General features: G+C 37.1%; 2 protein-coding genes across 2 annotated transcripts in view; one reads left to right on the top strand and one right to left on the bottom strand.

Moving 5' to 3' along the window:
• The window catches only part of LOC109219530, a 7836-nt gene extending 6276 nt beyond the window's left edge, over nt 1–1560 (top strand). Inside the window, exon 3 of the mRNA XM_019383987.1 lies at nt 1160–1560. Within this exon, the coding sequence (XP_019239532.1) occupies nt 1160–1375 (216 nt within the window). The 3' untranslated portion in view covers nt 1376–1560. The remainder of the gene's footprint in view (nt 1–1159) is intronic.
• A 484-nt stretch (nt 1561–2044) lies between these two features.
• On the bottom strand, nt 2045–12620 carry LOC109219529. The gene is made up of 9 exons (XM_019383986.1): nt 12537–12620; nt 6358–6479; nt 5780–5941; nt 5554–5659; nt 5202–5384; nt 4797–4956; nt 3984–4309; nt 3621–3710; nt 2045–2581 (listed from the first exon to the last, which is right to left on the bottom strand). The coding sequence occupies exons 2-9, from the start codon at nt 6391–6393 to the stop codon at nt 2505–2507; spliced, it is 1140 nt and encodes a 379-aa protein (XP_019239531.1). The 5' UTR covers nt 6394–6479; nt 12537–12620; the 3' UTR covers nt 2045–2504.
• Nucleotides 12621–12676: the final 56 nt, after the last annotated feature.

Below are 12676 nucleotides of genomic sequence, written 5' to 3'. Positions count from 1 at the left end.
CCCAAAAAAAAAAAAAAAAGGCTAATAAGCTTACCATATCTTCTACCAGGCGCTCTATTAGTTCTAGGGGCTTGGAAAATGATCGTCGTATTAAAGTCTGCTGTCATATGAAATGTTGAAGGGCTATCAGAATATTCTGCCTAATAATTTCCCAGCAGCATGTAGGCGAAAAAAATGCCCGAACTTGAAGCCTCTTCCTCTTTCATTGTAGAGCCAATACTACCACCTTCCTCTGAGATTGGCCTTTCTAGTCACACAGTTATTTTCCTGCAAATGGATTTGGGTGCTTTGAAGTTGTGGTCTCTTAATGGAACTCTATGCATAGAGGTTTTGTTAAGTTGCCCTGTCACATTCCTTGTTCTGTTCCCTCTTACCACTTGGTAAATGAGGATGACACCAATGTAATTGTACTTCCTCTGAGCAGTGTCCATTAAGGGGAAAAACTTTTGTTCTTGTTTCCTTCCATTACCAGTGAAGTGTAGCTGAGTGTCTGCAACAAATCTCTTCGGCCAAATATAGCCTCTGAAACTCCCTTCCAATTCATTTTCTTTGGCGGTCCACATCTCTGGAGGGGTAAACATTCTCTTTGGAGCTTGTCATTTCTGATAGCAGGTCCATGTTCTATTTCCGATCCTAGCCTTACATTATTCACCAAGTATGTAGCTTGCCTTATAATCCTAGTATATCATTGACCGAGAAAATTGGTGGCTGTTGCGTACCTTGGTCAGTAACATGATGGCTTGTCATTTTCGGTCTTTCTTTATAAACTTCACTCTGTAACAATATGAGCTTGAAGTACTTTATTCTCTAATTTCATGTCATTGCCAATCCCGTTCTTGTCAGTTGTACAATTTTAGTGTTCTATGCACTTGGTTGTGACTTGTGAGTTATTTGTAGACAGGATATAGTATATATGTTTCCACATATGGCAGATGGACCTCATTGTAAATTATTTTTTGCCTTTGCTAAAAATGTTTTTTATCTTGACTTGTATTCCTTTTAATATGTGTACTAAGTATTCCTCTGTGATTCTGTCCGGTAATGGATAATGTAGCAATTTAGTAAAGTAAAATTAACACGGATTTTTATAAGGTTCTGAAAAACATGGTCTATTGTTTGGTGTTGTTTCTTATGCTCTGCATAAATGTTGATTATGCAGATTGCTAGTTTTATTAAAACCCATATATTCAGCCGAAGGAGGCCTATAGATGGTTGGAAGTACATGATAGAGGAGATTGGACCAAATGCCAAGAAAGGGAAGGGCAGTGTTTCAAGGTTACCTAGCATAGCAGATGCATCAACTCGGCCTTTTAGAGAGGAAGTAACATCATCGGACGCTACTTTCCCCTCTAATCGGGGGAGGACTGGAAGGTAGTATGTGTAAATTTTTGTTCATAGTCATTGAGGAACTATGGACACATCAATGTTGTAAAATTAGTACTGAACTTGTCTTAGGAAGTTTTATTGAATTTAGTACAAAATTTTCAGTAGGTCCTAGTGGAAATCATCTTTTTCCATCTTAATAAACATAATCTATATTTTTCTCTTCTTTTTCTATCTCGAGCTGAATATAACTTTATCATCATTTTCTCGTTTAATAACTCCATCACTGACATGAGCAAGATTAAATTCTTACTTTAGTTTAATATAGAAGCTTAAACCATTGCAACAATAAGCACAAGTTGCTGATCTGTTCCGTATAAAAATTTTTGATTAAAAGAAATTAGTTTGCACCATTGAGGTAAGTTTGGTTATTTAATTTTTTTTTAAAAAAACCATCGCTATTTTCCATAGCTAGATTGGAATTTGCTTCTACTAAAGTTTTAGAACATGAGAACTGTGATATTTGTCAATTCTTTTTGTAAACTTGTCCGTTTCTCTTTAATATCGTAATTTTACACTTCATGAGTTGTTACCAGTATATGTGGGAACAACTGTTCATTTTGATCATACTCAAAACAAAAGAAAAGAAAGAAGGGAAGGAAGTTGAAATTTCAGATTTATGAAAGCTGCAATTAACACATAATAGAGAACATTTTGCATACACTTTGACTGTAGCGATAACTTATTTTCATATAATCATACATCCAAACTCATTGTTCAGGTGATTGGTATAATAGTTGGTTTACATATTCTTTTTGATTGCTAATGTTCAATGATCAAGATACAACCTTAATATTCAGAAGGAATGAAATTAACATATCCTGACCTGCTTCTACTAATGAAAGAAATATCCGACTAGATATATTCCCTTGTTTTTAAGCAAAGAGGAAGTCGAGCAAGCAAGGGACGTGAAATCTACTTGGAATAGAAAATGGTGCAGCTCGATCAGTATAAGAATAGAAGGGTAGGCCTTTGGCACCCGAAAAGTTTGGTTAAAACCTACAGTGACATTGGGTAAATCAATATTCTCACCTAACCAGTCTCTCGTTTTACCATCATTTTGCACCAATCTCCTTATTTTGACTATAGTATTCAACACAACGCGTACATCTCAACTTAAACTAGGACTTCTCTTCATCTGATTGAGGACATGTTGCAGGTCCTGGGGCAGCATCAACGTCAACGAAGAATTCCTCAACTAAAATAAAGCCAAAACCAAAAGCACGAGAACTATTAGTTCATAACCAAAGCAAAGCAAAGCAAAGAAAAAAAGTTTAGCAGTCATGCCATCTATAAACTATAAGAAAAATTTCTACCAAGCAACTTATTCATGATCCCAAGACAGTTAAAGGTGGAGCTAGAATTTCAGCTTTATGGGTTCTGGATTTTAGAACGATGACTTCAAGTGCCAATAACTAGATTCTAAATTTAATGTGTACATATTTGATGCATTTATTAATACAAGCACATTGTTTGAGCAAAAGCTACAGAGCTTCTACCCCCGGTCCTGAAGACAAGCACAACTTTCTAGACATGCCTTGCACGAATAATAACATCATTGTGTTGTAAACTTGTAATACCCTCATTGAATAAGGGAGTCTAGGAAACAAGTAAGAGAAAGGGAAGGCAAAGCAAGAAGTATTATTGTGAAATAGCAGACGCTAGTCATTTAGCGAAAGTAAACACATTTGACGTGTGCCTTGACAGATGATATCAGAAGTTCTCAACTAGGATATACAACCAACAAAGCTACCATTAGGTCGATAGATAAAACAATGTAGCCCCTAAAAGGTTATAATGATGATACCACTGTTACTGCATAGAACATGATCACCACTGTGCTCCTCCAAGTGGGAAAAATAGACAGTCATAATTTCAGAAGAGAACCGTGCAAGTTTAACATGCAAATGCAAAAGACTAGAACTGGAATCAATGTATCAATAGTTAAATGTGGCTTATCAGGCTAGTCAGAAATTTGCAATTGAACATTCAGGTGGCACTAAATGTTCATGATTAAACCATGTCACACAAAGGCATGAAAGCCAGATTGCATTGACAAATATCAGAGCCAGATTCCAACAAGATTTCAAAGTAAAAGAAAAAGAATATCGACTATAAAAAGACCCCAGCCATTAATATACATTAGATGTGGAGATAGTTAAAGCTAATGCTTTTGCTAACTTCTCAATCTGTTTCTGATTCAGAGCATAACATTACATGGGCAAGAAAGTTCTCACCTATATCTTCTTGTTCTGGAGAATCAAGCAGAATATCTGAATCGGAAGGCAAAAAAGGGGAACCAGGATAGTTTCCTAGAGATCCTAGATCTGCAATTAGTATTGAATCAGAAGTTACAATTAATCAGACCAAAGAGGAAGAGAAAAAAATGATAGAAGGGAAGAAAAATATGGGACAAGCTTGTCTATACGAGAAACCGGGACTAGAAAATGCTAAGAGCAGGAAAGGAATCCTCAAATTCAAAACTTTATGTAGCCAACACAATTATTAAAGAAGTTCAAAGAGCAATGCTTAGAACCAAAATTTGCTTTCCAGGAGTCGTGTGATTAAAAAAACTTTGAATTTTGTATGAAGAAAGTTACCTCCTAAGTTTGACAAGTCTGCAGTTAGATCTGAAAGACTGAAATTCCAAGGAATCTGATCAAAAGATCTCAGCATATCTCTAGAATTACCAACCCCGTTATCTGGCGGAAGTTGCAATCCTACTGAACTTGCTACATCAGATGGGAATGAAGTGTCAAGGGCTGAGGTATCAATTCCCATCCCTGAAATCTCCGAAGCAGTGAAGGGGAAGTGGCCACTTGAAGCAACTGATGCAGGGCTTACAGGCATATCAGACATTGATGACATGGCATTGCTAGGTGGAACAGCTGGTGCCACATCAGATACACTGGTTTCTACCACCATACTGTCAGCAGATTGGAAAATGTTGAGCGCCATTAGTCATGCTATTTCTCTTAAGAAACTAATAGAAACAGCTTTTCATCATTTGAAGCCCAAAAACATTATATTCCACCAGATTGATTGTCTATTCCTATTTGAAAAGCTTGATAAAGAAAATTAACAAACTAGGCATGGACAACAATAAAACACAAGTATGGAGGATTGTGCAGAAAAAAAGCAACCTCTTTCACCAACCTACACTGATTAAACCCAATTATACCTTCAGTAATACTTAAACAATGAGAAGTGGCTGGAGTCTTCACCAGATTTATGAAGCATGAAATATATGCACTTGCAACGGAGTAGAGTCAAATTCAAGATACTTGGGCATATGCAAGTACAAGAGGGTCACTAAATAAGAAATACATGGACCCTAATAGGGCACACTGGTCAGCTGAGAAAGTGTTCTAGTCTCACATTTCAAAATTTTAAAGGGAAACATGGATTCTCACTCATTTCCAGAATTCATCCGCATTGGATGATAGTTGCTTGGCGCAGGGACACCATTAACCACATGGAAACTGGACATGCCCATAGAATTAAAATGAGGTTGACCTGCAGCTGGAAGTGGAGGTTGCTGTAGGACGGGGTATCCCATGGGCAAGTTGTTGACTGCACTGAAAACAAGAGGTAATGAATAACAATGGCAAGAAAGCATACAAGAGTATTGTTCAATAGCTCTGTAGATAACATTAAGATCATTCTCTCTTAAAGTAGCTTAACTCCTATTTGAAAGGGACTGATAGTTTAACGTTGTGCCAGAAAGGGAAGAGGTGATTGGGGGGGGGGGGGGGGGGGAAGACAAAGACAAAAAATGGCTATGAAATTGAAATGACAGTAATGATAAATTTAATTACCTGGCATGGTATTTATCCCATTCTGCATCGGAGTCAATGGAACCTTAGGTGGCACAGGATATTTCATTAGATGATATTGATGCTCAAGCAAATGATTGAACAAGATGATTTGTTTCTTCAGTTTAAGCCTAATGTAGTAGGCCCGAAAGAAATCTGCATTTTCCTCTTCCAATTTTTGCCAAACTGTATTCAGTATAAAGATGTTTAAAGGACTGAGAACTGACACCTAACAGCCAAAGTTATAGACCCGATAGCCACTCAGTAACAATAAATATGAGAAAGCATATTTCAATCAAGCAGCAAATGCATAAAACACCACAATCACAAACAACTGCATTCTTGATATACATACCAAGAGTTGTAAATCCAGGATCTATCCTTGCACGGTTAAGAAGTGTTTTAACGACTTCATCCTTATTCATATACAATTGTAAGCACCGCTCGATCAAATTTTGGACCTACATCACCAATTGTGTCATAATTAAGTTAAAGAACAAGGTGCTACAAGGAACAGAAACTTCCCCTACGCATTCACACACTTGTATAATAGTATGTTCTCGAAAAAAGAACTATCTTACTAGCTCAATATCTTCACGTGAAACTTTCCGGTTGTCATTGCCTGATGCAGAAACTGAACCTGAATCTGCTACAGGTGTTTCCGTTGTATTGTTTTGCTGATCACTTTGAGCCTCGTGAGAAGCCTGGTTGGAAGATTGTTTCTCAGTTGTGTTTTGCAGATCCTGCAGTTATTGCAATAAACAATTTATGACAAAAAGTTCCACATCTGAACAACACCTTATTAAAGGAATTCCGTTGTAAAAATGAATATCTAAACTTATAGGGTTTCAGAATTTTAGTCATCTGATTATATTATTTGCTGGTTCTATAAGAAAATAACATAGATAAACAGTTAAATATTACAGGATAAAAAGGAACAACCTATATTATAGACCTGAGATCACTCAGCCTTAAATAATAAGCCACAAATGTAAGCAGCAAGTCAAATGATTCATAAGTTTGTTTCAATAAGTTGCAGTGACAAACTTTTTTGAAAAAATTATACAGCAATGCCAAAAAAGTGAAAAATCCATAAAGCAAAGCAGAGAAAAACATCAAGGATCTGAACATGTCCAAAAAGGAATTCTATTATAAGAACCTGTGTGGTCTTCATTTTAGCTAACTGCAAGCACATTAAATATCTCCATGAAGCTCGAATACGCCATGGCTATAACTTGTATTACTACTTCTAAGATCTCTCAATAAAGGAGAATAAATCACCTGAGGAAAAAAATGGAAGAAAGATTAAGAAAAAATTTACAAGTCCACTAACAGTGTAAATGAAAGATCAAACCTAATGTATTAAGCATAGAATTTCAGGATAAAGAAAGTAAACATCACTTCTCTGTGCAAGGAACTCATATCTTTCCACTTCCCAGTTAAGATGAAATTGGAACATTATCTTTCCACTTCCCAGGAGCATAATTGATCTGCTCTAATTAATGAACTCCATTTTGATAAAGCCAAGATTTTTGCACTGAATATCACACCAAGGTAGTGTCATTATGTTTCCAAAGATCCACCCACCCATCTATACAAAAGAGAATGTTCCATTTTCACCAAAATTGCCAATGAAACAAAAGATCTGCTTTGACTTTCCATCCTGCTTTTCTACACCTTCAAAAATTCTACTTTTCCTTTACGCCCAAATTGGTCAAACACACAAGAGGAGCTTCTTTCCACACTTCCCTCTTCCTAGCATCCATATTTTCCACGTACGTATTGGCGAATCTCCTTTGTTATTTTGTTTCCTTTATTTGTGTAGATGTTTTTGTACTGTTATTTTATTCCTTTATTTGTGCAGATTTTGGTGTATCTTTAGTTTGTCAATTATAGCTCATTATCGTATAATTTAGGAGTAATTCTTGGTCCATCCTTTGTATTTAACGAGCTTTGTACATCATGAATAAAGCTCATACTCTTCCTGCTGTGCACCTTTATGGTATCAGAGCTTTTCAAAGCCCCGACGAGAATCAATTGTCTGCTCGTCTCTTTTAAACCTACCTCATAGTTTCTATGTCATCCATGGTTAATCCAAGCGACTCCATCATCCCTGCTAATAACACCAATTACCTGGTTCAATTTAATCCAGGTTCCCAACTTTCTCTAAAGCTCACTGGTCCAATCAATTTTGTCAATTGGAAGGTCCAAGTCGAGTTTTGATGTTGGGACACGACATCTATGGCTATCTTGACGGAACTATGACAACACCACCAAAAACTGTCACCGTCAACAAGAGAAACCCAATCCCAAATATAAACTCTGTTTCGTCAGGACCAGTTGATCCGCAATGCATTCATGGTATCTGTTGATCCGAAGATCACCTCTGCAATCACAAAAATTTCCACTTCCAAGCAAGCGTGGGACTCGTTAAGTAACTTGTATGCGAACAAATCTCATACACGGGTGTTCAGTCTTTGAAACTCCTTAGCAACAATTAAAAAAATTCCCGCAGTATGACTGAGTACTTGCGAGAGATCAGGAACGTTGCTGACGAACTTGCAACTGCTGGAGCTCCTATTCCATATGACGACTTGTAGTCAAAATACTCAGTGGTCTAAGACTTGAGTATGATTCGATTTCGGCGGCGATTCAAGCACGAGATGCACCTATCTCGTATGAAGAATTGTATAACAAGCTTCTGAATCGGGAACTTCTCCTGAAGCATCAAGAGCCGAACCAATCAAAATCCTCAATCACTATTGCAATGGCACAAAAAGCTTCCTCAAACAATTTTGTACCTCGCAACAATAAGCGAGGACGACCATGGTGTTCAAAAAATCCCAAGCAGCAAAATGCACCATCATCACCTAACTGGCATCCAACAGCCCCTCCCCAACAAAATCGTCCAGTTTGCCAGTTATGTGGTCGTACTGGGCATACTACCAATGTATGCCGCTCATGCTCTCATAATCACTTGGAAGCCAAGGCAAACTTTGCTGCCATGCCTTGCATTGTTGATTCGGGAGCGTCACATCATGTGACTACTGATACTCAGAATCTTCAACATTTAGATGACTACACTGGTACAGAGGATATTACAATGGGTAAAGGTAATAAAATCCCTATAACTCACACTGGTCATGTTCAAATAAATGCTTCAAACAAAAGGTTTCAGCTTTCGAATACTTTGTGTGCCCCAGATATTAAACATAACCTTATATCTGTGTCTCAATTTTTTAAAGATAACCTGACATCAATTGAATTTTTTCCCTATGATTTTCTTGTGAAGGATTTGAGCACGGGGGCGCCGTTGGCACAAGGCCAGAATAAAGGACTTTACGAGTGGCTCTCCCGAGGATACCAATGCAATTTGAGCTACCAATCCAACAAGGCGGAATCTCAGCAGTCTTGGCATAGAAAATTAGGACATCCAAATAAAAGAGTGCTCAAGACACTTTTATACAAGTTTTCAATTCCAGTTTCGAATTCTGCAAAGTTTGATCATTGTAATTCGTGTTGTTCCAATAAAAGCCACAGGCAACCTTTTTCTCAAAACACTCTATTGAGCAAGAAGCCTTCACAAATTGTTTTTAGTGATCTTTGGGGGCTCTCGCCTATTTTGTCAATTGATAAAAGATTATATTATGTAATTTTTGTTGATCAAGTCACAAAATATATTTGATTATATACGATTAAAAACAAAAGCGAGGTCCAAACAATTTTTCTAAATTCAAACCCCTTGTTTTCCTACAAAAATCTACACTGATGGTGGTGGTGAGTTTGAAGGCCCCAAACCATTTCTTCATACCAATGGCATTGAACACCTTGTATCACCACCATACACACCACAAAGAGTAGCCATGACTGAACGTAGACACAGACACATTATTGAAACAGCAAAAACCATTTTACATCAAGCCTCCATGCCTCTAGTATTTTGGTCATTTGCTTGTCAACAAGCCACATTCTTGATTAATAGACTGCCTACCTCAACACTCAATAATGATTCTCCATACCAACGGTTATTTGGAGAAATTCCAAATTACCACACAATCGTACTTTTGGTTGTGTCTGTTATCCATGGATTAAACCATATGCAAAACACAAATTAGAACCCAGGTCCACTCCTTGTGTATACCTAGGTTATTCTAATACCTATCACAGCTAGCACATAGTATACCACGTGAAAAACCCACCTTTAGATGCTTCAGTATCCCACATTGACTTCCACATGGTCCTCATATCACCTCTATTGAGTAAGTAGTTATAGTATGACTTCATTAAAAAACAGTTGCTGCTTGCCCATTCCATAATATTTTGTAATTTTTCCTTATAAAAAATGACATTTTATCACTCTTCCAAACTACATACAGCAATATATCTAGCAATATATCTTCTGAAGGTAACCATCCACTTCATCACATTCAAATCTTGGATGGATCTCCTAAAAAATGCTTCCCCACATACTTGTATTTTATCACTCTCGAGCATTTAAGGTATCATGGCATGCTTATCAACTGTTACAAAAAATAGTTGGGAATTCTTCCTTCAAGATTAAGCCTCCACACCGAACATATAGCCGATACAATTCGACCGTGACCCGATGAATCTTGAGAAATCCTTCACTCCCCTCATGATTACCTCTCCACGTGCATAACCCATATGTGGCCATAATACTATCAAGAAAGCTACTTATGCTCATTAATAGTTGTATTTTGCAAGAATCAACCTCCTCCATAAAGGGGCGGATGCACGCTTACCGAAGCGGTGTCACGCGACACCGCTTCGTCGGAAAATTTTACTAAATATATGTGTTAATACTGTACAGAAACGGATAAGTAGAAAAAAATGACACCACTTAACATAAATTGTGTCTTGGTGTGTAGGTTATGTGCTTGATTTTGCTCTAAGAGGTCAAAGGTTCAAACCTCAACTAGTACATTTTTCTTTTGCAAATATTTAAGACAGCCTTTGTGGTTAAAAATTGTGATGAAGTAGAATTGAACCCAGGACCTTTTCTAACTTAAGATTCAACAAAGCCAATAGACTAAGGCTATTTCTTGTCTAAAAGTATGATAATCAAAATTATATTCCAGTTCTTCTGTAAATTTCGACACCGCTTATAAAAATTCCTGCGTACGCCCCTGACTCCATAGTACTTCCTTCTAGCGGTGCTCCTCTTCGGTTTATTAGAGTTAGCTTTTCGGGTTGAATTAGGCCCAAAGTCCGTTTTCATAACATGGTATTAGAGCCATACACATCCCTATTGTTATATTTCCCAAGGTAGAGCCCTAATGTTATGTTATCCACGCTCCAGTATCTGACCCTTAGTATATAGGGCAATGTTAGAATATCTCACATTGGTTGAGGAAATGAATTGTTGTCTCCCTCTCCCCCTTTTCTTTCACAATTCAATTGGCTTTTCCCCCCTTATATTCAAAGAGAAAACCAAACTTAGTTAGGACAGTCATACTAAATCTTCTACACAATCAAATAATGCAACATATTCCAACTATTAAGCACTCGCATGATTCTTTTATCCAAATGGAAAATTACCTTCTCTTTCATCACTCTGTCTTCTTGCCTAGAAGCCCAATTCTAACCTATCTCTTGAGCACCTAAGTTTGGATTCATATGGCATCTAATCTTTGCTACCAGAACCAATGAACAATTATCTTTGTGATTCACAAGGCATGACCAGGAACAAGAAGATGATATATTGAAGCTACAAAGGATAAAAAAACAACCCTTATCAAAAGAGCATGGTGTCACATGGGAGCTTGAAAGGATTTCAGAAGAAGTCATGAACAATTAATGTAATAGAAGGAAAAAATTGTGAAAAAGTAGATGATGCAGAGGAGTATGTCCCCTATTTTGTGGTCACTCAGATGATCACTAGCAGCCCAAGCATGCTAGAGTAGAGAAATGCTTTGTCTGCGGCAAAATGCTGTTGATCTTGTATACAAGAACTAAAGCATTATTTCGACAGATGCCCACAACTGAAAAAGAAGGATCTTTCATGACGATGCAACAACAAACAACAACAACCCAGTATAATCCCACAAGTGGGTCTGGGTCTGGGGAGGGTAGTGTGTACGCAGACCTTATCCCTGGGGGTAGAGAGACTGTTTTCGAAAGACCGTCGGCACAAGGAGATGAAAAAGAGGTAATGGAACCAAAAAATTGCTTTCTCTCGGGGAAAACGACAATGAAATCAATTATCTATCAAAGAAGGTGCATATGCATCACGAACAATTTAGAAAGTGCATGATAATTTCTCCAATCTGTTTGACATAGTAGAGTTGAATGAATGTACCTGATAATCCTGCAACCAGTCTATCTAGATGCTATACGCGATTTATGACAAATTTTCCTCCTATTAGAAGTCCTAAAGTTATTTCTCATCATGAGATGAGATTAACATGGATTACCAAATACCAAACCAAAGATAATTTCCAGCTTCAATCTGGGAGCTGAAAACAGGCATTTCTCTAAAGGTCCCCATTGTCTTTACTTGCAAGTCAGTTTTTGCCACAAATCTAAAAGAATAAGTGACTGCTACCGGATACAGATATGTGACCTCTCGGGCCCTGTAAGGTGATCAAGTGCTGTGTCTTTAACTAACACCGCAACCAGGACTACTCGAGGAACTATACTGCTGAAAATGAAAAGGTTGGCTTTTGAATGAGCAGAATGCTTACCAACTAACAACAACAACAACAAACCCAGCGATGGGGAGGGTAATGTGTAATAAAGTTCAAAATGGAACAAACTCTAGGATCAGCAATACCATCATAAGTCGTAAAAAAGAGTCTTTTTTATTTTTATAAGTATGGCATAACAAAGAAGTATTGAAAAGCTACAACAAAATTGACTTGCCACAGGATCAAATTATCCACAAAGATGAAGTCTTTTCTACTAAAAGCATCGCACTACGAAAGAAAGATCACGAAAATTAACGAACATTATCAATTAGGGAAGATCACATATCCACATTGCAAGAGCCTAATGCATCACAATACATAGAAGCAGAAAGTATAAATTATCTTCAGCTAGTTGTAGACAAATTACTATTGCAATCAAGATTGTAGTAATAAAAAATTCCCTATGCCCATCACTAAGTACAGACAATCAAAATTTCCAAACATACAAGAATCCCATCTGACAAATCTCCACACTGAGCTCTAATCAGTGGAAAGGAAATGTTATTGCTAGCATTTTGAGCTTAAATAGACCCACCCAATTCTTGAAATAAAAACAACATATGCAAATAAAAAATACCAAAAAATGAAAATCAAAGTGTTTAATATAAAAAGAGAAAAAACAAGACGAAACCTGCAATCTGCTGGTGTCCAACAAGAGGCAAATTTGAGCTTGCTGGCCAACTAAAATCACCAGAAGGGAAAAAATAAAATAAAAATACTTGAAAGTGGGAAATAAAAGTATTATTAACAAGGAAAGTTAAAAAGAATATA

The sequence above is a fragment of the Nicotiana attenuata genome, unplaced genomic scaffold (assembly GCF_001879085.1).
Source record: "Nicotiana attenuata strain UT unplaced genomic scaffold, NIATTr2, whole genome shotgun sequence".
NCBI classification, from domain to species: domain Eukaryota; kingdom Viridiplantae; phylum Streptophyta; class Magnoliopsida; order Solanales; family Solanaceae; genus Nicotiana; species Nicotiana attenuata.
This window is presented reverse-complemented; position numbering and strand designations above follow the sequence as displayed.